The sequence below is a fragment of the Colletotrichum phormii genome, assembly GCF_030913505.1.
Source record: "Colletotrichum phormii strain CBS 102054 chromosome Unknown BDP81scaffold_2, whole genome shotgun sequence".
Classification (NCBI taxonomy): domain Eukaryota; kingdom Fungi; phylum Ascomycota; class Sordariomycetes; order Glomerellales; family Glomerellaceae; genus Colletotrichum; species Colletotrichum phormii.
The window spans coordinates 1,640,887-1,666,929 of record NW_026851444.1 but is presented as its reverse complement, the minus strand read 5'-3'; the positions used below and the strand labels follow the sequence as shown (position 1 = coordinate 1,666,929).

The following is a 26,043-nucleotide window of genomic DNA, read 5'->3' as shown; positions in this document are numbered from 1 at the left end:
TTTTGGCTGTCATGACCCCCCTTGGCAATGAGATGTATGTCGATTGGGCGGCCATTGAGTGATACCGTCAAGACGGGTTGGATAGATGCAAGCGACCAGATGAGGCCAGCAAAACCACATGGCTGGGCGCACCAAAAGAAGCCACAGGGCGGCCGGGAGGGAGAGGCGATAGGCGGTAGACGGTAGACCGCGCCAACGGCCTAGTGCTTCCTTTGTCACCATTGTGTTGTGTGCTTTGTGCATGTGTTGCGGTTGCAATATCCAACGGCGCTGCAGCCACGCGGTGCCTTGGTTGCTTGGGACAGAGAGAAGAGACCGACTCTAATCTGACGGGGATTCGGGGGCTGGGTGGTGCCAGTCCAGTCCAAGGGGGGGAGGAGGAGGGTGCGAGCCTTGGAGCTGAGCTTCCAGGTTGACTTTTGCGGCAATCTGTTTGGCAAATGGCAACCCTTGGGCCTGTCTCAACTTCTTGACTGCCACTAAATGTGACGCCAGCCCGTGCTTCCGCCGTAGAAAACGTCTCTGCTGTCTGTGACCTTCCATCCATCTCACTTCACAACACGAGGTGATGAGGTCCGTGTGCTGTAATGGCTGATTGCTCGAGTGTTCGCGGTGATTCTGTTTCTCTTCTTTCTCTTGCTGCTTCTTCTGAAGCCATTTCGAGTACTACTTTGCTCTGTGCTGCTGACACTTCCGAGGCTTAGAACGTGGAGCCGGTCCTTGACAACAGACAATGCATCTTAGCGCATCGCATCGGCGGATGAGGTGTACGAACTGGCGGGAGACGGACAACTCCCATTTGCTTCACCATCCAATCCAGCACGAACCACAGGCACGTTGCTGCTCTAGGCGGCCGCTTGTTGACTGCAGGTGATGGATGTCTGGTTCTCGTCACAGTTGCACATCGGGACGCATGTGCATATGCCTCGTTTTGCTAACGTCCAGGATCAGTACCCAAGATGGCGCGGCTGTTCAAAGACCCCCCCTTCCGCTTCGCATGGGATTCTTAATTATGAGCATAGCCCTGAATGGCTGTGATGTCGTCGTCTTTTTTGGCAGCTCTAAGCTCCATGGGACGGCATCTCTCAGTCGCGTGCTGCCAAACTGCCATTGGCCTTCGGACAGCAAGGATCATGGCCCCTGCGCCAACGTAGTGCAGCCAACTAGACACTACGCAAGACGAGACGAAGCGTTGGGTCACCCACCCTTCTACTCCGTAGCAGCATATGGCGTGAGAGCTTGCGAGAATCGTCAGCTCGTCCGTAACGACAAGACTCTGACGACGACCGATCAGTGCAATAGGATGCCGTACCGTTTCTGCAGGCTATTCCGTCAAGTACAGTAGGCTACTAAGCAGAGGCAGGCGCGTCAGATATTAGGGACTAATGGTACCCGTATCGGTACGTGGCAGTATATGAAAGATAGGGCGACATGAAGACGAGCGGGTTGGAAGCCGTCGTCAGCGCGATGCGGGCTGATGTGCTGCAGGGTATCGCATAGTGTGGCAGTCGCGAGGCCAGGTGCCGCATAGAGGTGTATAGTAGGACGGCGGCGACATGGGACAAGTTTGGCCATCTCGATACGTAGTCGGCGGACGATCCGTGGTGGGCATACCGGGGGTGCGAATGTGCGATTTGCGATTGGCCCATGGGAATCTGCCTCCACGTTTCAAGACGGGGCTGCTGCAAGCCGAGATATCGAGATGCGTCGAAGGAGTGACGGGCAGCATGGGATGGGATAGGGTAGCCCGGATGCTGGATGGCGTCGTACCGCAGCGGCAGTGATGGATCATGGTTGCGGTGGCATGTAGTCAGCTTTCCATAGAGGAGGGGATGAAGGGACGGAAGGGAGGGAGGGAGGGGGCCGGGCAAAGGAGGAGGCTCCGATGCACTGCCAGAGTCCAGAGTCTCGAGATGAGCAGAGATGGGCTTGGATCGATCCGGGATATGTCGACGGTCGAGGGAACCCAAAGACGCTAGTGTAGTCGGACTTGAAGGGTGCCTGGTGCTTCATGGATTGATGGGAAGGGTGTGTGTCGTAAGTAGATGGTTTTGCTGCGTATCCGCACAAAAGTACTCTGTAAGGTACGAATGTTGTAAGTAGATGAGTTTACGGACGGCGGGGGGATGGAGGATGGGGAGGGCGGCCACCAGAGAATCAGATAGGATCCGTTGTGCTGCATGAGGTGAAGTTCAGACTCCGATCCAGCTCCTTTACCAACTCAAAGTTGTATGTGGCGGATACTAGGCCAAGGAGTCCAGGTCGAAGTCGAGGTTGAGGTCCATGGGCATGGCATGGCATGTTCATGTTGAGGCCCCGGCTCAAATGCTGGTTCTAACTTCCTCGTCGAAGCTTCGAAGGGGGGTTGGCGCGCTGGTCCATGTCGAAGTGGCGCCGTGGCTTGGCTGATGGGTCGAAGATTGAGTTGGGGGTCACAACCTTACAAGTGACAAAAATGACTGGGTAAAATGGAAAGTACGGATACTGCGTACGGATATTCGTCAGAATCCGTTCGGATACATAATTAACACATAACGTACAGATAGATGAGGTCAAGTCAAAGTCGGGCTACGAGGGTCGAACCGGGTGGAAGAGGCTACTCTCTCCCGCAGCATTCCCGCGGCGACCTGCCAAGTCCAGCCCCTCTACTCCGTACGTACTGGGTAGGTAGGTAGGGTGGTAGGTTCTTTCCTTCCATCCTTTTGGGGGCCGGGCAGTGGTGGGACGACAAGACGTGGGACGTCTCCTTCCGTGGGCCGGCGCCCGCCGTCCGTCATCCGTCGTCTCCATGTCTAAGGTAGCGATACGTCGCATCCACATCAGGGAGGCACCCGTGGGCCTTGGAGTTTTGGTGCCTGAGGAAGTGACGTCTCTTCTCTCTGGACCTTCCCAAGCGTCCATAAGGTAGCTGAAAAGACTGACGAGGGTCACGAAACGGAGTTGGGCCGGGCGAGGTTCCCTTTCCTGCCAAGCTCCTTGAGCACCGTTTGTCCAGTGGACAATACCTCAGTACGGATACCTCTTTCTGGCATTCTCTACGGAGTACATATAGTAAATCGAGGGGCAAAGTGGTGCAGGGGTGGTGACTATACTTGGACGTGTCTCCTGAGTCCTGAACAAGGTGGGACGGACCAAGAAGCTCAGAATAACTCACCTGGTAATACGACATTTACCACGGACTCTAGAGTCTAAGTGATTATGTTGTTTCCAAGAAAAGCCCATTGTGAATAATCGCAGTCTCGCGGCATAAAAGGCCATTACGACTTACAGCAGCCACAGTGGCAAAAGCTAGCATCTTCCTCCCAACAAGATGCATCGATATAGGGCATTTCCCTCTCTATAGAATCAAACAGTATGTCATCTGTCCCATCTTTGACCATCCCATCCGCACATCGGTCGATTGATTCCTTCATTCCACCCACCTGTCCGTACACTAGAGACTACGCAAGCATGCACAGGACACAAGGCACACACGAACACACACACACACACTCTCTCTCTCTCTCTCTCTCTCTCTCTCTCTTTCCCCTACGGATACTTTCGCCATAATAGACATGACACACATGTCTTGCCGTTAGTCCAGCCCAGTCAGTCAGCCCACGGAGCTAGTGCCATCGTGAAGGGGAACCAACCTGGACAAAAATGTAAAGGAAACTTACAAGACGAGAAGCATGGCAAAGTACCTTACTATCCTATCCGTCCTCTGTAAGGCAGGTGCAAATAGAAACCCGAGGAAGGAGAATCTTCAGTTAACTGAAGGACCTGGGTACGTCCCCTGCCCCTCCTTCTCCTGCCCGTGCTCCTTCCCTCACATTCGTGATGACAGAGCAAAGGTACGTACCTGTCGACTTGGGTGTGAAGGAGGAAGGTGTGGATTTTCTGGGTTTGAATGTGGGTCCAGCGTCTCCACCCAAGAAGCTGCAGATGTTTCAGCTGATGTCCACTCCTCTTGTCATTGGAGACAGCAATGGAACGTTGGGCGAAAAGACTCAGGAACACCTTCAACGGTCACCCCAGCTTCCGCCGACCTACTCACGCCTCTCTACCACCCCCGGTCATCATCTTTCACACTTCACCGTGAAGGGTTGTCTCGGTTTGCCCAATCTTGTCCAACTTGCAGCGGATAACCTCAACTTCCGGCCACCGCACACGGGACGAAAGATCCAAAATCTGCGAGGTCAAGGGACGGAGGCTAAGATTCCACACGCCTCCAGCTATGGCACTCCGGGTCTTTTCAGTTTTACTCAGCACAAAACGGCAATCGCAAAACGTCCAAAGGGAAACAAAGCTTGCGTCGGGGCCATGGACGCCAGAACAATATCGGCGTGCGATGCGAGATTGTCAGAAGACCAGACGCTGGCTTGACACGCCGAAGCACCCGCAGATGCAGAGTCTCGAGCTTCTTTCTCTCCCTTCAGAGGCTCAGAGCTAGCTTGACGGAAGGCGGCATGCTCCAGAAGTGTTTCTACTCGTTCCGCTACCGTCTCTAATCCTGCCCGTTGCTGGCGGAAGCATCAGCAGCAGCAGAAGCAGCAGCTGACAAGTGTCATCGCATCGCCCATCATCACCGATCACCGTCTTGAGCGACCAACAGCCCACCCACACTAGCCAGCTGTTTGCTGACCGACCAAAGTCTGGACCTGCTCCAATGACTAGCTCTCCCGCTCTCTCGCCCTCGCTCTTCCTCACTCTTTTGCGTCCTCCCAAGTTTGCTTCACGCTCCGTTGACGAAAGTCGGTGAGCACAGGCATCCATCGCACACGTTGTGAGATGCGCCAGATCATGGCCAGTCCACCCACTAAAGACGATGGGTGTTACCTAGCGCCTTATCCATGGCCTCAAGTAAGTTGTCTTGGTAGCAGCTAAGGTGCCTCAAGCTTGGCTTCCGCGAAGAAGATGAGTTGACGGAGAGGGATGCGACGCAAACTCGGCCCACGGAAGCTTGGGTCGACAAGGTCTAGCTCCAGGGCGCACCCGAATACCATGAGCACCACCACCGGCACCAGCTTCATCTAGTTTTTTTACCCTCATTCCTACGACACAGGAAAAGTTTAAGCGCTTGCCCGCCCTACGACGCTATCAAGCTACGGACGACACGTCTTCGTCTGAGAGGCTTGATTAGTGGGTGCTGTTCCTAGCCCTTCGCCTTCGACACCTTACCCTCGGTCTCGGGTCCGAAGCCTCTGAGCAAAGATACCCGGGGACGGACGAGACAAGACTCAGCTGTCTCCAGGCCCTCTGTGGCCGCCGGCAGACCAGCCCGCCAAACTCCAAAGCCAGCCCAGGGCAACATCCTCTGACAAGGACTGCTGCAGGGAGATATCCCTGCGCCGATCATCTCGAAGCGACAACCTCTCAAGCTTGCACTCTCGGACCCCGGTCTCGAGTGATTTACAATGGTTTCATCTCAACTTTTATCCTCTGCACTAACGCCATCATGATACGAAGAAAGACTCGGGACCTACTCCAGTGCCACTCATCCAAGCCACTGCCACTTGTCGCTGTCATTTGCCAGCATGAGCTTTACACCATCTCCAATTTTGGTGTCCCTCCCTTCTTCGCGGATCTTTCTGGTGGCCCCAAGAGTTCGAACGACGAGGGGACGAGGAGTATTCTTCAGCGGCCTGTTCCTTGCGACTACGACGCTGGAAGTAATGTGGACCGACGCCGTCCCAAATTTTGCTTACGGCCATGCGCCATTACACACACGTTGCAGAGGCGGCGCCTTGCTAATCCCCGTCGGTGCCCGAATCACAAAATATTCCGCGAGACCAACATGGCCCGTATGCGCCAGTACGTGCGAGCGGTCGGCAGAGGCGTGTCAGGTGCCTGCAGTGGAAGGCCGCTAACGTTAAGGTTAACCAACCTTGGTCTGGTTGCGCCTGGCCTACTGCGTGCTCTTTACGTACTTGGCTCGACACAATGCAAATGCCTTGATCAATAGTAGCGCGGCAGCATGCGGTGTTCCTTGAAGGCTTTGAAGCGTGTCTCAAAGCCATTGTGCACACAAAAAAGTGTTTGAAGGTCTCAGATGCCAAATGAGGCTTATAGCCATGGCTATGGCGGCATGCACGACACGACAAGTCAACTCATGTTTTCTTGCGGTCCGCTCACCATCGACTGTGACCATCGGCCACCAGCATGGTCGCAGATTAGCGAGTCAGGCAGGCAGACAGTCGTCCGTGATGTTGAGCCGAATGCTTGAGCAAGCGAACTCGATCTACCGGACCGCCATCGGTCGGTTCAGCCGCTATCTCATCCCCCACAAGATCCTCCAATTTCCATCCGCGCCTTGAGACAAACGCCGCTGCCGAATATAGAAGACTGAGAGCTTCCATCGAAGGGCCCGTGGGCACAACAAGCCGCAAGACACCTGTCTGGCCCCCGGTGCCTCTGGGCAACGGTGTTTGTTTCATTCTTTTCGTATTCTGGAAGCCGAGGAGTGCCCTTCGCTAAGCCCTTTGAACGAAATTGCGACCGCTTGAGACAAGAACAACATTGGGTTTCCCTTTCGAGTCAGTCGGTCGTAACGTCGTAGCGTTGCTGTGCGTCTCACAGCAACGGTTTGAGAGAAGAGCCTGTCCATTCGACCATCAGACCTTTCTTCTCTTTCTCTCCATTGTCATTTGCCCCTTGCGTCGACCGGCCGAGGAAACCTCAGACGGGGTGGACAGATGTAACTCCAATTTTTTCCCCGTCGGTCTTTCTCAACTTTCCCATCCGGCGTTAAGGTCTCACATGTGTCATCGTCTGATGGCGAAACCGAAAAGTTGGGAGTTGGGCCACAAGAGACAAGAGGAAGAAAGAGAGAGAAAGCAAAAGGAGGGCACGTCCGATCGCGCACCTACCTGTGCTCTCCTCTACCTCACCTTTTTCTTCTTCTCTTTACCTTCGCATCGGCGGCCTGAAGAGGCCGGGGATCAGGGCACCTTTCGGCGTGCGGTCTGAACTTTGAATCTGTCCAGTATGGCGAAAATAACAAAACGGACCATAGAAAATATGCCTTGAATGACCTGTGACAACCACACACACACACACACACGCGCGCACACATCCTTTTTTGAAGAGATGACGAGGGCGGGTTGGTCCGTGAGTGAAGATGAAGGTGGCGAATCCGAATAAGAGACGACATGTGCAACTCTTTTTGGTTTTCTCCTGGCCCCCATGGGACGCCGAGAGCTCCCCGAACACAACTCGGAGTATCCGTAGGGCCCCCCACCCCTTCCGGAAGCAAAGGCCCGGGTTGTGTCCAGCGACCACCCGCACTACCATCGCGGGGCCGGCCACCCCGTGGAATTTGCGGGTCACGGGCTGCTGGATTGACATGAACACGGGAAGTCGAGATTGTTTCCTCCGGACGGTTGTTGTTGATTTGACTACAACTTCGGAGTTTTTCTTTGTCCAGCCTGGGTGCCTAAATATTTCCGAGCCTGGGCAATCGTGTATTGAGGCTTCTTATTGGTCTGCGCCATTGTAATAGAGAACCTAGGTTTAATTAGCGCCTCACGTAAGATTTCGGAGGAATAGGAGAAGCAATCACCGAGCAGAGACCGTAGGCCGTACAACGTGAAGACCCGCGTCACTTATTATTACTATGCCTTTTGAATTTTTTAATATTGTAATTGATGGATAGATGTAGGTGAGCTTGCTTCAACTGCGACGCGATCATTGTCAATCGTGGGGTTTGTTTCTAGGTCATCATGTCCCTCGGAGAGCAAAGCCTGAACCAAGGAGCTTACTAAAGCGCCGCGGCATCAACATCCAACAACATGCCGACGTCAACGCCAGATCCGGGTCCTCCGCCGGGCAAGATGCGCCTCAACATCGTCATCCTCTTCATGGGCTCACGCGGCGACCTCCAACCTTCTTTAGCCGTCGCAAAACTCCTACAGCGCCGCCACGGCCACCGCGTCCGCATCGCGAGCCACCCGCCGTACCGCGCCGCCGTCAAGGCCGAAGGTGTGGGGTTTTACGGGATCGGCAGGACGGACATCAAGACCATGATGGAGAGGAGGCTTCTTCCGCAAAAGGAGCTGGGGGAGCTTGTGCCGGTTATTCGGGAGGAGTTTCGGGAGATGGGGGAGCGGTGGTGGGGGGCTTGTGTTGATGGGTTTGGGTTTGATCATGGGGAGGAGAGCGAGGGTGCAAGGGGAGAAGTAGGAGGAGGAGGAGGAGGGGAGAAGGGAGCGTTTGTGGCGGATTTGATCATGTCTACGATGCACGTGTATAACCAGACCTCTGCGGCGGCGAGGCTTGGTGTGCCGTTGCATTTGTTTGGGATGAATCCGAGGATCTTTTCGAAGGAGGTGCCGCATTCGCAGGCTGAGTGGGCTTTGAAGGGCCCGAGTGAGGGGAAGAATGTTTTGTCTTGGTGGGTTCAGGATTTTATGTGAGTCTTTTCTTTCCCCTCTTCTCATGATAATTTGTTTTACACGATCTGTTTTCGATCGTTCCCCCTTGGGTTGGACATATTAGCCCATTCTCAGAGTTACTGAGGGGGGGAGGGGGGCTGGTAGCTCTGAAAGGGGGGTTGATATTTGATAACCTTCAGCTAACCACTTACGACAGGTTCCTCGAGACGATGAAATCCGTCATCAACGACGTCCGCGTCAACGTAATGGGCTTGGAGAGCATGTCCCCCGCCTGGTGGCTGAGCCAGTACAACAGGATGAATGTCCCCTGCACATACCTCTGGTCGCCGAGACTCCTCTTGAAGCCGAGGGACTGGGCGGATAACATCGACGTTGCGGGCTTCGTATTCGAGGATGTGCCTTCGGATTATACCCCGTCTCCAGAGTTGGCTGCGTTCCTGGAGGCTGACCCGGAGATGCCGCCGGTGTATATCGGTTTTGGGAGCATGTCGTTTGCGAATGCGCAGGATGTGTTCGAGGGAATATTTGAGGCGACAAGGAGGGTTGGTGTTAGGGCCGTTGTTGGGAAGGGGTGGTCTAATTTGGTCAAGGAGGAGGTTGGGCGGGATGGGAAGGGGGATGATGGTGATGGTGAGAGTCAAACGGACGGCGGGAAAGGTGGGAACAGAGACATGTCGCATATATTCATCGTCGACGAGGCGCCGCACGCGTGGCTGTTTCCTCGGGTCAGGGCCGTGGTGTGTCACGGGGGAAGCGGGACGACGGCCATGGCGCTTCGGAGCGGGCGGCCTACGCTCGTTGTGCCTGTTGCCGGGGACCAGCCTTTCTGGGGCACGAGGGTCCACGCTGTCGGGTGTGGGCCTGAAGCCAAGTATGGTTTGGCGGAGATGAATTGCGAGAGGTTCGAGGAAGGGCTGAGGGAGCTTTTGAAACCTGGCTACGCTGCTGCCGCGGAGAGGTTTGCGGTTCAGGTGAAGGGGGAGAGGCCTGGGGAGGAGGTTTGTGTTGAGAGGGTGCTTGAGACGGTTGGGGTTTATGAGAGGGTGGGGAGGTGTGTTGTTTATGATGGACGGCCTGCTGTTTGGAAGGTAGCAGCGAGGGCGGAGGGAGGACAAGGAGAGAGGAAGTTGTCTGCTGTTGCTGCGCATGTTCTTGTTGAGAGTGGAAGGGTGAGGAGGGAGGATTTGAGGGTGTTGGAGGTGGTTAAGTGGCCTGATTTGACGGGGCCTGGGGACCCGGTGACGGGGTTGATTCTTGGGGTGCAAAAGGCGTTTGGGAATGTTACTGCGGATGGGAGGACTGGCAGATGGGGGAGGTTGGGGCTTCATGTTTTGAGAGGTGAGTTTTGCTGCTTTCTCGTGGTCCTGGTGATATTGTTTCTTGTCACTTTTGTGGATGATGTTCCGACTGACTATTGGTATCTAAAGCTCCCCTCACGATCCTGGCCGCCGTGGCGTTCGGCCTCTTCAACCTACTCGACTTCATCCTCTACGAACTCGCCTCGTCTTTCGAGCCGAAGCTCTACGCGAGTAACCCGCGGCTATACTCCTACCTGCGGATGCTTCTCTTCCTCCTATCCGCGCCTTTTGTCGAGCTCGCTTCCGTTATGACGCAGCCGGCGCGCTTTCTAGCGGCGAGAAGACAAGGAGGAAAGGGGGGAAGAAGGAAAAGCTTGCTGAGGGTGATCCTCCAGGTGCCGCTTGCACTTCTGAGAGTGGTTTTGGCGCTGGTTAATGTCCTGGTTGGCGGGCTTGGTATTACGCTTCGGCAGCTGGAGCTTTCTTGTGCGAGGGCTATGGGGGAGAGGCCTGTGGGAGATGTTGTTGCCGAAGCGAGGATTCTGCAGGGGAGGGTTGAGGCGGAGGGGTTGAGGGTTGAAGGGGTTGAGAGTGGGAGGGATTTGGTGGGGGATATTGTTCGGAGGTGGGATGAGCGGAAGAAGGCTTGAGTACGTAGCTAGTTGTCAATACTACATAATAAGATGGTCACTTTGTAATCGAAGATTGTATTGAGCGGACAGTGCTTTGGGCTAGCAATATGGGCATCAAGACCTCTTCCGGCGGTTAGAGTCGAATTACAGTGGTGAGGTATCTAGTTAAAAGTGACTTCGGGTGGATGTAAACCCGTGGCGTATATGACCAGCCCGTTCCGTTACACAGCAGCCCTCTCATCCCATAAAGAAGGGGCGTGTGAGTATAGAACATGATACGAATATTCTCCGATACATGTTATGTCGTGATACAGGACATACAGCTGCCGTACTGCGGGCAGCCGGCGCCCCGGGCCACGTCAACTTCTTGTGTTGCAGTGATGGGATAAGGCAAGGCAAGGTTTGGTAGGTTGGTAGGATACTTGCGTGCCGCGTACGGGTTCGGGATGTTTCTCGCATCTTGGCCATGCGCGCGGCTTGCGACGTGCGGTTGTGGTATGCGATCTGCGTTGGTATCAGGTTGATATGGGGAGCGTTTGATCGTATCTGTAGGTGGGCATGTCCTAGTTCCCGCTGGGCATTTGATGTTGGGTCGGCAGGTCCTGGCCGGCGTGAGACTCTCTGGTGGTGTATTATTCACGAAATGTTGCTACTTACGCAAGAGGGTTCGATTGATCTCGACGTTGAGGATGAAGTCTTTGTCTTTTTATCTCAAGGTGGTTACGGCGGGGTTTCTGTGATACCTAGATGGCTTCTGGTAGAGTTAAAATCGCATTGAAGTCGGGAGGGGGACTGTCATCCAATGGGTTGGGAAAGGTGTCTTGTGAAACTTGAGCTGACCCAATTGACAGCTTGACCTTTTTGAGTGAGGAAGCGTTCCGCATATCTAGTTCTTTAGCTAAATATCGTACATATCAGTATACTGGTTCGAAGTCTTCCTCTGTCTTTGTTGCAAAACACCAACAGAAATGCACGGGACTGTGGTTTACACCAAATGAATCGCGGGAAACTTGCATCTGGAGGAACATTTATTTCGAGTTGATCTACTTTAAATCCCTCCAGTAAGATAGCTAGGTCAAAGTCTCACGTGAAATCAGATCACTTCGAAGAGAGATCGTTGTGAGACCAGAACCGTTCTTGAATGGATGAAGTCCTTGGTATTATAATCATGTCCTCGACTATTTGAATACTATACGCCCGCCCCATTAATGAGGATAGGCCATAACGTAACCCAAGTTGATCATCAAATTGAAACATTCCAATTTCTGAAGCAATCCGATTCTGTACATCTTTCAAATTTGAAAAGTTGTCAAAAGTTGTCAAAAGTTGTCGTGATGAGGTGTTCAGGTGATCGCATAGTGGGGTTATGCACGTAGGAGATGTTAATCGCCTCCCACCCACCATGTTCAGCGTACAGTGCTCAACGCGACTCCATGCGCTCCACGCGACCATCCACGGAGCTTCCACGGCCAGCTTATTCCTACACATCAACTCAATCAGCGTCAATATTCCCTGCCCAACCCGCTTGACAATACACATCTCCAGAGAGAAGACCTACGCGATGACCGCGCCTCTTCTCGCCTCTGAATTTCCAAGACGAAGACGCGGTCCATTTGGCTGACCCCAATGACGCAACCACCGCCATCAGTCAGTCCTCCAACACCTTCGTCGCGATCTGTCGTCACTGACCTTCTCGTTTGCAGACACCTACACCTCGTCGATTTCTGCTTTCCAAAAGACCTCCAGCGTCGCAGCAGCACACACCAGGAAGCGGCCCACCCGTCTTCGCCGGCAGCCAGCGCTTTCAACCCACGCCCCGATTCGCCCCTGCGTCGTCGACCCAGCGACCTCCCGCAACACCTGTCTTCCCTGGTTCACTCCGACCGTCAAGACACCGAGACCCGATCCACGATGTTCTGGATAGTTCCTCGACAGGTGCGCCCGTCTCGGCGACACGACCGACGCTAGGGACTGGGACGCAGAGGCAGAATCACAGGATTGATATCGACTCTGACGTCGGTAGCGATTCGCCTTCGGAGGAAGACCAGGATGAACTTCCGCCGATGGTTGTCGCGGTGAACGATTCAATTGAGATTGAGTCAGAGACGCCTAGTCTTCTATACAGCGAGACGGAGGAGAGGACACCAAAGAGGAGAAGGATTTCGGTCTCGCCAGCTTTGAGCTGGCATGAGGAGCCCAAGGAAGATGTGGCCATGGGGTATCAAGAGGAAGAACCTCTCTCCGGAGAAAGCGAATCCGGGGACGAGCAGCTGCCAGATGCCGACGATGAGCTTCCACTCGACAGGGGCACGCCCGATATGGACGACGACTTGGTCGTCCCTCAGCACACTACAGTGGACCCGGTCAAGACTCAGCCGACCTTTCATCGCCCCCCCCGCTTCAAGGTGTCTGAATCCGAAGTTATTCGACAAGAAGGCCTACCGGAGGCTTTCTCACCGCAGCGACGAGGCGCGAAATATGTCTCGGGGGGACTCGCGGCAGAGCTGCAGACATGGCTGGCAGAGGTCAAGGGATGGACGGGCGGCGACCGCCCGGCGGACCTGGTCATGAGTATCGCCGTTGACGAAGTACGTCATGGGAACAGAATGTATCTCATCCGAGGTCGCAGGATTGTGGGCGACGGGGACGCAAGAGAGGAGATTGCGGCGCGACTTATGCTGGCTGGGGAAGGACGCTTGACGGGCTTGGGACAAAAGGCTCCTGTCACTGTTGGCAGCGTCGTTGCAATCTCGCAACCTGCATGGGAGATTGAGCTGCAGGATGGTAGATGGATCGTCGCGTGCGACTGGGCGGTTTCGTAGGAGAGTTGATGCAATGATGAATCTAGAGTAGCAATCTTGAATAGTAACATCTCTGCAAATGGACTTGGTGAAATCATGTTGTGCAATACAACATGGAACTAATCTTGTACCTACGAGAGTGGTCCATAAGATGTTGCAGTCTATAACTTCAGCCAAGTCAAATCATTCTTTCTCAATTTGAAATGCATTACTCCCTTTCGTTCTTTCTGGCTATCGGTGCGTTCACCAAGGTCTATTTCCAATCATCAGCCTGGAATTGTTGTAGTACTTCCAATAGTTATCCCTTGGAAGTTCACCCCGCCGAATGCATAAATTGTTCAAATGCATGTACACCCTAAACCTACATACCAGCAAAGTCATTCGCCAACCCGGATTTGAGCCCCACTTTTACTCAGCAGCTCAGGAGACATCGAAGGCCATCAAAAAAGGAAGAAAAGATGCGCCGATTGAAGCGAGAAACCTCACACGAGTTACAATGATTTTTCAATAACTGGAACAATCCTTCGACATAATGACGTGGCTGGCCCTCCGACCAGCCGCCTTTGCGCGGGTGCCAGCTGCAGCGACGTGCCGGCCAGGTCCACGATTCTATTCCGGCGCAACGACCGGCGCCGGGCGCGTCTCGGACCCGCTCCGGATCCTCTTCTGCGGCTCGGACGACTTCAGCTGCGCGGCGCTGACCGCGCTAACCGCGGAAAGGAAGCGGAACCCGAGACTGATCGAGTCGCTGGAAGTCGTTGTTCGGCCGAGCAAGCCGTCGGGGAGAGGGATGAAGAATGTTCGTGAGGGTATGTGGGCGCCGTCTCGACTCTCATGAGGTTGGTGAGATCAGGGTTAGTGAGCTGACAACTGGTGATAGTTCCGTTGAAGACGCTCGCTCAGCAGCTCAAGTTACCAATTCACGTGAGAGACACGTTTACCAAGTGGCAGGTAATGGGCCTCCTTTTTTCCCATCACCCAAGTGCCATGAAACTGACATGCGCAGCCACCCAGAGATTTCAACCTCATCATTGCCGTCTCTTTTGGCCTCTTCGTGCCACCGAGATTACTCAAGATGGCAAAGTATGGAGGACTGAACGTTCACCCATCACTCCTCCCAGAGTAAGTTCATCCACGTTGCCTCCATCTCGTCACACAGCCTCACACCACCAAACCCTCAGCTTCCGCGGCCCCGCGCCCCTCCAACATACCCTCCTACAAGGGCGCACTCACACAGGCATCACGCTTCAAACCCTGGACCACAGGAACTTTGATCACGGCGACATCCTCGCCCAGACACCGTTGCCAGGCTTCCCGATCCCGGAGAACTGCAGCACGCAGAAGCTGCTCGACATTGTCACGCCGCAGGCTGCCGAGATGCTCGTCGACGGCCTACGTCGAGGTCTCCACGTCCCTCCGCACGTGAACGTCGGTCGGAAAACTTCCCTCCAGGACTCCCGGAACATATTCAAAGCACCTCCGCACGCGCCCAAGATCACAAACCAAGACCGCAAGATTTCTTGGTCGAAGTGGACCGCCGACGAAATCGCGACGCGGCAGCGCGTGCTGGGCGGCGTGTGGTCCTCTGCGATTTACCACACCAGGGAGAAAGAACAGAGGATCAAGTTGGGACGGGTAGACGCCGTGCCCCTCGAGGATATGCCTGAGCACATCAAGCAGTTTACCAGACGACTGAGAATGTATAAAAAAGCCAGAAGAATTGCTGACAGTAGGATACCGAAGGACGATAAAAAAGTGAAGCTCATTAATTGGGTTGTAGGGGTAAAAGAAGGGAGTTGGGAAGTGCTTCGGACTCCCTTCTTTGAGCATGAGGACCGGAAAAGCATTTTGATTCCCATTATTGAGGGCGATAAGTTACTCAAGGTGGAGACCATGATTGTTGAGGGCTCCGCGGAACGCCCTGCTGCGAGCGCGATCAAGAGTTTTGCCGTAGAAGGAGAGAATTACGATGACGGCTCTTCGGGAGGAGGGCGCTGGGATTGGGTTATTTTACCCTTTTAGATTTCAGTGCTTTAGGTGTATGATATGCGCATATAATGGTGAGGTTGGTCATTGTTCACTGCCGAGTATCACAAACTACTCGTCTATTCATGTGTTTAACGAGATTTCTGGTTCGTTCAGTGGTCGAGAAATCGCCGTAGCATGTTCTTACGGGTTTTGAGACCGTTCCACGGAGGACGCTCTAGATGTGGTATCTGTTTCTAATGCCTTAAAAATGTCGAGGTTGGAATTTGCTCGGTGAAATACTCCCTACGGCACGCATGAGGACCTCTTAGATCGCGCGAAGACATGCTCTCAAGACTATCATAGAGTGATTTTAGAATCTCCTATTCCCTGGCACAACTTTTTCATACTCTGCATCAGATATTTCCTTGTAGGCAGTTTCTCTCGAAGCTAGGGAGGTCGGTCGAGTGATTCGAGATAGAGGAAGGAGCCCCGGAGTTGTTCGAAACGGCCGCTCCTTCCTAAATTATGTATCTGATGGCTCAGTTCCCACTTCAACGACGACTGAAATGGCAGTCTCGCAGTTGTAATTACTTCCCATCTTGAAGTGTTATCCTTCTTCATCTTCTTTCCCCCATCCCTTCCGTCCGCTGCCTTCTCACACCAGCCTTTCCCTCCACATCGTCCCCCAGAGCCAACTTACCAACAGTCACATCGTCTTTACTTCTCCTCTCGCGATTCTCCGACTTCCTACAGGTAATCTCTACTATTTCTAGCACATTCAGTACTCCAAAATCCTCGGCATCACCGTCACAGCCATCAACGCATTCAACATGCCCGCCGGAGTTGGCTCGGACGACGACCAACGTCGCTTCTCTACACCTCAACCAGCCCAGAGAAGCTCGCCGCGGTCCCAGAGATCTTCTACCTTCTCCTCTGCAATTTCCATAGGCTCATGCCAAAGCTCAACATCCGTCGGTACCGCTGTCGAAGCTTCCCCATTCCGCAGATCCCTGGCACCGACGCCAAAGCCAAATACTGGAACGGGGCGACTATATAACACCTACTCGGAATACCGTCCCGCAACACCGCTACCTCAATTTATTCGCTCGGCTGCCCCAAGTCTGAGCGACTATGCTGAGACCCTGAGATCTCAATTGCATGACATCCAGACTTCATTTCATCACAGCAATGGCATCACTGCTGAGGAGGCCTCGCGCGAAGCAACGGCGGGAACGGCTGATCTTGCGAAGGAGATCGACCGACAGATTCTCGACGAGCACGCAGCTTTCGAGATAGACAACTCTTTCCCGACAGGTGTGCGAAGTCCCACGTGGAGTCTGCTAACCGCATCTCCTGTCACTCGGCCCCCTACCGTCGCCGAGATCAACGACGAGGATGTCTGTCCTGCCCCCGGTCCGTCTCCTTCCGGAAACTACAACGCGGCGCACGCCTTCCAAAAAGGCCTGAATTTCGGAGCGGAGATACAGGAGAATAACCATCATGAAAACGTTCCAAAAATTCCGAATCTCAGGAAGACCCGAGCAACCGAGTCTAGACCAAGTGCCAGGGGCGGCCGGATCGGCAGTCGCCGGGTACGTGCTAGAGCTCCTACTCGGTGGTCGCCAATTTCGCCTTGGACTTCAGCCGAGAAAGCAGCTTTCCACAAAGAGCTGCAGCAGAGAATCGCAGCCGTCACGTGCGGTACAGACATTGACAGCGGCCTTCTGGACGTGCCTGTCGACTACTTCGACATATAGAGCAGCCGTTTTCTTCTTCTTCTAATTGAATGGGGCAAAGGCTTTTAGACTGTTTCTACGGAGCCAAATTATTGCACAGGTGTGTGGTAGATCAAACAATGTCATGGAGGCATAGACTAACTCGGGTAGGCGTTATGATCCTCAATTCTGAAACGCCTACAGAAGCTTTTGACGGCTGCTCGCCACCTATTTTGCCGCTACTCTAAGCACTCAGCCACTTGTTTCCCAAATTTCCTCTGATTTTCTTTTTGCAAAGTAGGAAGATCAGCTCATTCCTATTCCAGTTACCATGCTAATGTTTACTCAGGGCGTTTTGAAATTACATAGACTAATAGGATGCCCATCATGTGGTTCCCCATCCCTGAGCATGCGAATCTCCGACTTGGTCACTCTTTAGGAACCTCCACCGACCTCTCAATTACGATGGACAGCCTGATATAGAAATCGGGCAAATTGACTCGGCAAACAGGAGTCCTTTGGACTTCAATTACCGAAAATTGGGAATAGACGAATCACACATTGGTCACAACTCGACAACCTGGTAACGACTGTAACTTTCCAATTTTCTCTTTGCTCTACCAACACATTACCCTTGAGCCACTCATTACATATGAATATAATCATAGCTTGGAGCCCATCTAACGTCAGACTGACCAAGTCAGGTCTACGTCGAGCCATCCGAATGAGTGAAACACTAAGATGTATCCCCAGCTAATCGATAGCGGTTTTGTACAAGACGCGCGCATGCATCAAGGTCGTGGCGAATGGCGTCGGCCTCCCCCACGTTGTTGCTCGAGACCGACGGCCACGTTTAGGCCCCGCGAACAAGTTCCAACTCACACCGATCCGATAATTTACATCATCAGGCCGACGACAACACTGACGACAGCAGCGAAGCTGAGGGCACCAACGGCTCTGACACCGGCTGCGCCGCTGTCGATACCGTTCTGGCTGTTGTTGGATCCGCCCTTGCCACCCTTGCCGGCCTTGAGCTGCTGGCAGACACCCATGAGCGTTGAGTTGTTCATCATGGCGTTGAGCTTGGCCTCCTTCTTGGCAGCCTTGGCCTTGAACTTCTCGATCTCGGTGGTGTTGCCCTTGAACTTGTCGTTCAGGGCGGTGTCGTTCTTGGAAAGAGCAACAAGCTTGCTGTAGTACCGGCGTGTTTAGTACGTTTCACATCGGTTCGCACTGAGAGGTATCACTTACTTCAACTTGTTCATCTGCTTGCACTCTCCCTTGGTGGTTTGCATGGAGCAGTACGAGAGAAGAGTGGTGTTCTTCTGCAGGTCGGTGAGCTTGGCCTGGCCCTTCTGGGCGAAAGCCTTGAGCTTGTCGGCCTTGGTGGCGTTGTTCTTGGTGACAGCGTTCAGGGCAGTCTCGTTGGCAACCAGCTTTTCCAACTTGTCCATGCGCTTCATGAAGCGGCACTGTCCGTTCTCCTGCTGAACAGCGCGAACCTGGTCGCAAGTCGTCATCAAGGTGGAGTTCTTCTTGGCCTCGTCGAGCTTGGGCTGGACCTCGGCGGCCTTCTTCTTGATGAAGTCGATCTTTGTTGCGTTGTTGTGGGTGATCTCGGTGAGGAGAGTATCGTTGCCGGCGATCTTGACCAACTTCTCACCCTTCAGAAAGCGCTTGCACTGGGCCTCTGTCGAGTTCTTGTCGCCAACGCCATTGTGATCCTTGGCCAAGGCCGTGATGGACAGAAGGGGAACGAGGAGGAATGAAAGCTGCATATTGACGGCTGATGGAGTGGAACGGTTATTCGCTTGGGGTGTTTAAAAAAAGGCGGTCCGGCCGCAATAAAAGAAAGGCGAGTGTGAAGAAGTGAAGGGATCGGGAGGATGAGATGACCGCAGGTGACAGGACCGTTGGGAGGAGGCTTTTGGGGAAGACGTGGCCAAGTCTTATACCAAACCCTCTCCTACACCCCTCGCGGACTCCCATCCACCGACCCCTGCCGGCTCACAACCGTCCGTGGATATTCATCCCATCTCCAGCGTCCCCTCTCTTTTACGGCACTCGCACGAAACCGACATACCAAACGCACTCTGGACACCAGAGTAGTCACTCGCCCGTCCAACGAATCGTCCTTCAGATGGCATGTCTCAACCCCCTCTTCCGCTACGCAGTGCCTGGCCGGCTGTGCCTACTCACACCCGGTTTCGCTCTCTTTCGCTCTCTACTCTTTCTACAGTAAGCGCATGGTCCCGAATGGGATGGCGAAAGCAAGCAAAAAACCCAAATGTCAAATGTCCTGCTTGCTAACCTGGATATCCCTCGGCGCGTGGTATTGCTAGTTAGTGGTCATGGCCCGAGCGCCGTTTCTCTGGCGTATTCTTCTGTTTGACCTCGCGGCAAAGCCTGCCGTCGACAGGCCAGATTGCCCTGGTTTGAGCCTCAATCATGTGTTACAAACTCTGTGATCATTGACATTCACAGTTGTTACACGCTATAAACCTGACGTGTCCCCCCCTCCTCGGAAAGTGGGAGGGCGCTAATGGGCGAAAGAAGAAACATCACGGACTCTTTTCCCATGAACGACGTTTTCGAAAACCAGAAGAATTGCCCACGGCACATGGAGGATGCGGCATGTAGATGCCGCCATTGCTACGATATCCTCCCCCGCCAGCACTTTTAGAGCCTCAGATGCGGCTCAAACGGCATGTTTTGGCAGGCCCCTCTCTCTCCAACGTCCATCCCAGCGCCCACGCATTGTCCGTTTCAGACACCCCAGCCCGGACGCGACGAAACACTGCTGATCGATCGACAGCGCTACCAAACCATGGAGAAAAGCAGGGTCGGCCTGCTCTGAGTCGTCTCGGCCTCATGGTGTCGCCCCAAGATTAGGACCAATTTGTGTCTACGTGTGTGTGAGTGGTCGGTTCGGTTGGGTAGGGGGGAGGGATGGGGGTGGAGGCGAGAGGTAGGGAATCCGCCGCCGTACGATGCCAACCACTCAACACCAGCCCCAGAAACCAAAGAGTCCATTTTTGGACTACGGGCCCTGCGAGCCTACGAGCCTATATCCCAATCCAAAACCTTGCAGAGACCAAGCTCTGGCAGCAGAATGTCAATCAAGTGTGCCAAGAGGACGAAAGCGCGATGTAACAGAGCAAGCAGATCCAAACGCACATCCCGCATACGCTACCAAGTCATTCTCGCACCATTCCAGATCAACTGACTAGCCCAGTGTAGATCAGCAAAGACATCTTGGCGATTGCGGCTCAATGCAGTACCGTGTCTTGAAGTCTCGAGTTGATATCTTGATAGCTCAACCTACGATTTACACTTTATCGAATAGAATGTTGTGTGGAAAGGTCGCCTCGTATATACGAACCCTTTGTTCCGGTGTCTTTCCTTTATCAACTCTAGTGTTCTTTGGCTTGGCTGGAGCGTCGAAAAGGGGTCCTTCGCGGCCGCAGACGATCTTTGGGCGAGAATGGACTAGACGGTGAGCATTCAACGAGCTTCGTCATCTTGTGGCCTCGTCATCTCGTCGCCGGACCAAGCAACGGTTGGCTTGTTCTCAGAATTTCATCTCGAGCGTCCCGGCGGGGTCTGTTGTCGTCTGGAAAACTCTGTGTGTCATCCATTCGTCGTTCTTGGCCCCTTCTCACAGTCTCTCATGCCGTTCGCCTGCAGTAGTGACGACGGGAAGAGGTGGGTGAAGTGAACGATGCAAAGTGGCAGTGGCATTTGTTACCGTTGCTCGCGACCGTGTCGGCGACATGGGTGCCGTTCTGGCATATGGCGTCTGGCATACGGAGGAAAAGCCAAGAATGGCCAGATTTTCCTATCCATTGTGGAATCTGTAGGGCTTTTTCTCGGTCGAAAGCTTGAGCGTGCTTCCGTCTGCTGCATGCTGCGGTTACTGATGCCCGTGATCGACGTCCCCGCAACGTTTCTTCTTGGCTCCTGGCCTCCTTCACGTTGTCTCCTCTGCCTGTCAGAGTTGGCCCCCCCCCCTCCCCCATATCCCTTGGCACACTAGGCCCTAGGGGAAAAAAGGTCCAACACTGACAATGTAACACTGCATCGAAAACCAGGCACACACTCACACACAATGGTCGGATTTAGACCATGGTAGAGTGGGGTAAAAGGCCGAGGATGGAGAGGAGGGTAGGGGAGATCTGGCGCGTAAAGGCGAGACCAAGACAAGACGTGTGTCAAGTGGGAACCGGAGGACGAGCGAGTCGCGCAACATACACCTCACCGCAGAGACGACTGGGCATCAAAACCCCGGGACCCTTGTCCAGGGACTCTCGTCGGAAAAATAAAAATTGGCCAACCAGAAACACTTTGCGGTGCGGGCAAAAAAAAGAGAAAGTCCAGGTTCATGGACCCATCGGCAAAAAAGGCCGACCTGGACCTACAACGAGGGATGATGGTTGGAGAGAGAGGGAGGAGAAAGGAGCCCGACGCGGGGAGACAACGTTTTTTTCCCCTTTCCCTGTGCAGGTTCCTGCGAGTTTTCCCTACGACAGACACCTAGACGATGGTGCGCGTCCGTCTGTTGAGACGGGCCTGAACCCGACTCGATATCCTCGTTCACGCAGGGCGAGAGTTCCGACGGCCGCGCGCGCGCGCGTGCACGTTCTGGACGAAAACTACGACGACGACGACGACAGAAAGGCATTGTAGTGAGACTGGGAACGCAGCTTGTCCCATACAATTAACTCGTGGCCTGCCTGAATAGGATTCGTCGCCCATCCACGTCAGCCTGTCGGGGAGACAGGAAACGTGGTGATCTCTAGGAAAATCCCGAACTCACGAGCGGTTCCCAAGCGGTTTCTGTTCTGTGCCTCAATGGTTCTTCTCATTAATATTTTGTGTTTGGTCTTACTCAGAACCAACTCAGACCACTGGCTAACACCGACGCCCGCCAGTGCGGCCAACGAACTATCTCTAGTTGTTGCTCATCCAACCATTCCGCAAGGGCCAAGCCATCGGGAAAAGCTACAGAGCGCGGGGAGCAGAAAAATCCATTACCCAAAGACTTCAATCATGAAGTGATACTCAATCTTGCTGCCGTCGTGCCGCCCCCGCACCGTGAGCTGCCGGCACTTGTCTGCCAGGATCTCCCCGACCACCGGCGCTCCGCAGTAAAAGACTCCGATCTTTAGCTCCTCGTCCTCCTCCTCCACGTCCCGCCGCTCGCCGCTAGCGCCTCGGGTACTACCGCCGCCGTCGGCTCTAGCGTCCCTATTTTCGCTGCGGGTGGTTCTGTCTGTTCCCTTCCCTGCGTCTATGCTGTCGGCTGCGGCCGCCCCGCCGCTGGCATTCGCTTTCATCCTCTTGCTGGCACGGAACCTCCGCATATCCTCATAGTGCCTGTCTAGAATGGCATCAAAGTCGGGCCGGCCAAAGTGCGTCGGGTTCAGCAGGCCTGTGAGCGGGCTCTCTGGGTGCTCCTCGGTGCGGTGCATCTCGAGGAGCCAGCGGTACACGTGCGTGACAATGTCCCTGCGTTTCTGGGTGACGTGCGTGGCGATGCGGATGTCGAGGTGTTGGGAGGGGCCCTCGTGGCGGCGGTGCCAGTCCTGGCTTCGCGAGACCGAGTTGAGGAGGTCGGCGATCCAGAGGAGGTAGTTGCGGTCGCGGACTGTCCAGTGGAAGTCTACGCGGCGGTAGTCGGGTGCGAAGGTGAAGGCTTCTGACGGGTTTGGGGGTTTCGTTGGGTCGTTTCCGTCCGGGGCCTCCGTTGCTGCCGCGGTTGCCGTTGTCGATTCCGAGTCCTTACTTCCGTTGGCATCTTTTTTCTCCGTCACGACGGTCGTCTTCGAGTCGTGGTGGTGTTGGTGGTTGCGGTGCTGATGCGAGTGCGTCGGTCCCCCGTGCTCCTCGTCATCGCGCGCCTGCAGGTCCGCGAGAATACCCGAAAAGGGCGTGACGCCGATTCCGGAACCCACGATGATGGAGTGGTTGAAGTCGTAGAACCGCTGTGCCGGCGCACCAAAGGGCCCGTTGATACCCACGTCAATCTCTGTTGCCGCAGCAGCCCCTTCCCCCTTTCCGCCCAGATCACGCAGCCGTTTCGTCCAGTTCCCGTCCGTCTTGATATGCAACCGGAACTCCCGCCCCTTGCATATAGAGACGGTAAAAGGATGCCACTGGAAAGCGCTGATGGCGGGCACCTGCAGGAACACGTACTGCCCGGCCCTGTACTTCCACATGCGCTCGCTGGGGATCGTGGCCGCGACCTCGACCGTCTCGCCGTCGAGCACCGTGAGCGTCGCTCGTATCCTGTGGAACCCTGTCCCGACGCGGACGACGCGCTCGACGAGAATGAGCAGCGTCGGGACGGCGAGGAAGTAGCCGAACATGGGCCACTGCAGCAGCGCCGCGGTGCCGTGGGCCATCATGAGCCCGATGATGGGGTACATTAGCAGATGCGCGAGCTGGAAGACCTCGTAGTTCCATCGTCGTACGGCTGGCATGCTGAGCAGTGCAAGGAGGTAGAAGAGGCCTAGTGCCGTGAGGCCCGTGAAGCCGGGTAGGGAGCGGACGTATTCCACGTACGGCCTCGGGACCGCGTCCGGGCCCAGGACCGCGGCGACGGCGTCCTGGTTTGCGGGGCGGCTGCCGTGGTAGAAGGATCCCGTGAGGTGGCCGATGGCATGTAGCGTCGCGAGCGCCAGCGCGAGACACGAGATCTTGATGTGGAAGGCCTGGCTGAGGTCCCAGTTGACGAAGCGGGAGACGCGGTAGGAGCGGCGGAGCATGGTGGAGAAGTAGCGCGACATGCTGAGGATCAGGAAGAAGAAGGTCGGGTAGAGCATGCCGGCGCACGTCTTTGCCATGACCACGCCCCAGCCAAAGGCGGCGCGGTATTGCGTGGTGGTGGCGTATTTGACGCATTGCCAGACGCCAAAGGCGATGAGGGAGGAGGCGACGAGGGCGAGGAAGGCGATTTCGGGACCGTGGACGGCCCAGTAGGCTCGGAGGCGGCGCGAGAGGCGGAGGTGTTGGATGAAGGTCCGCTGGGACTTTTCGGAGTCTGCGTCTTGTTGGAGGGAGGGGATCTTCCAGGCGCGGACGCGGGCGGCGAAGGCGGCGCGGGGGATGCGGTGGGTGCGGGCGTCGGCGTCGGCGGATGGGTTGGAGGATGTGCCTGGTTCGGAGCCGGGGAGGGCCATTATGGAGCGGAGGAATTCATGGCGGAGGCGGTTTTCATCTTTTGAGGACGATGGGGAGGAGGAGGAGGAGGAGGAGGAGGATGGCTGGGTTTGCTTCTCTGGGGAGGTGTGATCAGAGGTAGGAGACGAAGACTGTTTCTGACGACGGCTGATGACGTGGTGAGGTTTTACTTTGCCGGCGGGTGCGAGCTCGTCGTGGGCGGCGTCGAGTTTGGCTTCGACTTCGGCGTAGTCGATGTAGCCGTCGCCGTTGTGGTCTAGGTCGTCGAGGAAGGAGGTGATTTCGTCTTCGGTGAGGTATGTGACGCCCTCTTCGGGGTTCGTGACGGGGTGGTTTGTGGGGGTAGCCATGAAGGCTCTCGTTGTTTGTTGGTCGATTTTCCCTCCCGGGGCAGCGTCTACTTTGGTCTTTCTGTCTATCTATCTTTTTCTTACTTTATCTTATCTTCGTCATTGAGAGAGAGAGAGAGAGAGATGGATGTGGATGTGGATGTAGATATGGAGAGAAAAGGGGACGGGGAACCGAGACAAAATGAAGGACGTCGTCCATGGTGTCTATATTTCTGCATGAATAGCAACAGGCTTTTCTTGGAGTTGGGCTATGAAAACGGGCTAAGATGCGTGTTGCGCTCATTCTACACTTGGCCTGCTTGGCGGTGATTTCCCCATTTCATGTGCCAATGTGGGAGCGTGGTGGTGGATCGCATTGCCGTACGTCAGCCGGGACGAGCCAAGCGTCTTGGTGTTTTTTTTGGCACGAATGAGTAGATGCGGATTAAGCACATAGCATAGAAACACCAAGAAAACGAGAGACTTCTTTCCAGACTCAACTCGAAAAGTACCAAGAGTGCTTGCGTCTCTCGACTTTCAAGTTTGTATCCAATCTTGTAAACTCTTTCCGCTGGTGACCTCTGGTTGAACCAAACGGACTGGCCCTCTCCTGGCTTTTCCTTGGCCTCCTTGGCCTCCTCTTGGCTCGTCGTTGGCGTCTTGGTATTTCAATCAGAGTCTGAGAGACCAAGAGGTCTTTTCGCTCGCCATCACGGTCTGCCGTCAATTACAAAGTCTCTGATTGGTCTTGATCAAAAAAGTTTCCTGCGATAAGCGCGATTGGTATCGTAAAGTGTGCACGGCCTAAATGACGTAACTGATCATTTGGCGGGCGTGGCTTTCTGTGCCACTGTGGTACGGTGACAGAAGCCCAGACCTCAGGTAACGTACGGAGTAAGTACTCCCGTACTCCGTACACACTACAGCCTCCAGCAGGTCCACCCGCCGGGGCCTCCCGTTCTGCCCCCCCCGGCATGTGCCGGAGGTTTTGTCTGTGCCCCTCCATCCTCCCACCATCTTGCGGATGCGTTGCTGGAAATCAATAGTATCTTCTATCAGTTCGTTCATACGACAAGTGGAATGTACCTTGTGTAAGTTGCTGTATCCATCACTTCGAAGCGCAGCATGTTCACCTGGGTAATTCTCATGCTCTCAATTTGACGGAACAAATCAAACCCGTCCTCTAAAGATACCAAACATCGCTAGTGACATGTGCTACAATGTCAATGTGGCATGAGCAAAGGGGTTTTCAAAACATCGCTAGGTCTGAATCGTAAATGGACATCTTGAGTTCCTAAAAAATATACATCAATCATTCAAAATGACTCTCTCATCTCCCGGTACCTGGTGGAACGACGATTGAGGTTTTGACACAGCTTCAGGGCACTACAGGTGACTACCTAGCATGCCCTTGGTTTGGTTTCCAAATCCCGCCATATCAGATCGTGCAAGATTGTGAATAAGCTTTCAACATCTGTTTTCTGGATTTCCCTAGAGGCGGTTTAGTTCAAGTGACCTACTGGTCAAGCCGAACCATTCTCTTAGGAACCCCCCCCCCCCCCCCCCCCCCCCAAAAAAAAAAAATCCCCGGCGGGCCATCTCCGTGTCCGTACCATGATATTTGTGGGCCCACATTATTCTCCCCGTCATCGCATCACGGCGCCTTGCGATGCCCCGTCCGGCGCCGACTTCGGTCCCCCGAAGAAAAGGCTACAGACTCTTTTCTACCACACCACTGAATAAAAA

General features: G+C 54.5%; 8 protein-coding genes across 8 annotated transcripts; 5 read left to right on the top strand and 3 right to left on the bottom strand.

The window, feature by feature from the left end:
* Positions 1-658: 658 nt before the first annotated feature.
* On the top strand, positions 659-1,402 carry BDP81DRAFT_85588 (uncharacterized protein). The gene has a single exon (XM_060596397.1). It carries the CDS (start codon positions 878-880, stop codon positions 1,343-1,345), a length of 468 nt encoding a protein of 155 aa, XP_060450628.1. The 5' UTR covers positions 659-877; the 3' UTR covers positions 1,346-1,402.
* BDP81DRAFT_402630 (uncharacterized protein) lies at positions 884-1,843 on the bottom strand. The gene is made up of 2 exons (XM_060588852.1): positions 1,584-1,843; positions 884-1,482 (listed from the first exon to the last, which is right to left on the bottom strand). The coding sequence occupies exons 1-2, from the start codon at positions 1,790-1,792 to the stop codon at positions 1,383-1,385; spliced, it is 309 nt and encodes a 102-aa protein (XP_060450627.1). The 5' UTR covers positions 1,793-1,843; the 3' UTR covers positions 884-1,382.
* Positions 1,844-8,209: 6,366 nt separating this feature from the next.
* On the top strand, positions 8,210-10,320 carry BDP81DRAFT_365358 (uncharacterized protein; the record flags this gene model as incomplete). Its single annotated transcript, XM_060586508.1, has 4 exons — positions 8,210-8,389; positions 8,569-9,541; positions 9,581-9,710; positions 9,800-10,320. The coding sequence occupies exons 1-4, from the start codon at positions 8,217-8,219 to the stop codon at positions 10,318-10,320; spliced, it is 1,797 nt and encodes a 598-aa protein (XP_060450626.1). The 5' UTR covers positions 8,210-8,216.
* Positions 10,321-11,761: 1,441 nt separating this feature from the next.
* BDP81DRAFT_416064 (uncharacterized protein) lies at positions 11,762-13,345 on the top strand. The gene is made up of 2 exons (XM_060589497.1): positions 11,762-11,949; positions 12,006-13,345. The coding sequence occupies exons 1-2, from the start codon at positions 11,929-11,931 to the stop codon at positions 13,122-13,124; spliced, it is 1,140 nt and encodes a 379-aa protein (XP_060450625.1). The 5' UTR covers positions 11,762-11,928; the 3' UTR covers positions 13,125-13,345.
* A 290-nt stretch (positions 13,346-13,635) lies between these two features.
* BDP81DRAFT_307870 (formyl transferase) lies at positions 13,636-15,125 on the top strand (the record flags this gene model as incomplete). Its single annotated transcript, XM_060583396.1, has 4 exons — positions 13,636-13,912; positions 13,984-14,054; positions 14,110-14,225; positions 14,285-15,125. The coding sequence occupies 4 exons, from the start codon at positions 13,636-13,638 to the stop codon at positions 15,123-15,125; spliced, it is 1,305 nt and encodes a 434-aa protein (XP_060450624.1).
* Positions 15,126-15,901: 776 nt separating this feature from the next.
* On the top strand, positions 15,902-16,828 carry BDP81DRAFT_445370 (uncharacterized protein; the record flags this gene model as incomplete). Its single annotated transcript, XM_060591946.1, has 1 exon — positions 15,902-16,828. The coding sequence occupies one exon, from the start codon at positions 15,902-15,904 to the stop codon at positions 16,826-16,828; it is 927 nt and encodes a 308-aa protein (XP_060450623.1).
* Positions 16,829-17,682: 854 nt separating this feature from the next.
* On the bottom strand, positions 17,683-18,564 carry BDP81DRAFT_308309 (uncharacterized protein; the record flags this gene model as incomplete). The annotated part of the gene is made up of 2 exons (XM_060583447.1): positions 17,683-17,977; positions 18,038-18,564. 2 exons carry the CDS (start codon positions 18,562-18,564, stop codon positions 17,683-17,685), a joined length of 822 nt encoding a protein of 273 aa, XP_060450622.1.
* Positions 18,565-21,642: 3,078 nt separating this feature from the next.
* On the bottom strand, positions 21,643-24,318 carry BDP81DRAFT_365349 (FAD-binding domain-containing protein; the record flags this gene model as incomplete). The annotated part of the gene is made up of 3 exons (XM_060586507.1): positions 21,643-22,058; positions 22,137-24,005; positions 24,111-24,318. The coding sequence occupies 3 exons, from the start codon at positions 24,316-24,318 to the stop codon at positions 21,817-21,819; spliced, it is 2,319 nt and encodes a 772-aa protein (XP_060450621.1). The 3' UTR covers positions 21,643-21,816.
* Between the last annotated feature and the right edge of the window lie 1,725 nt (positions 24,319-26,043).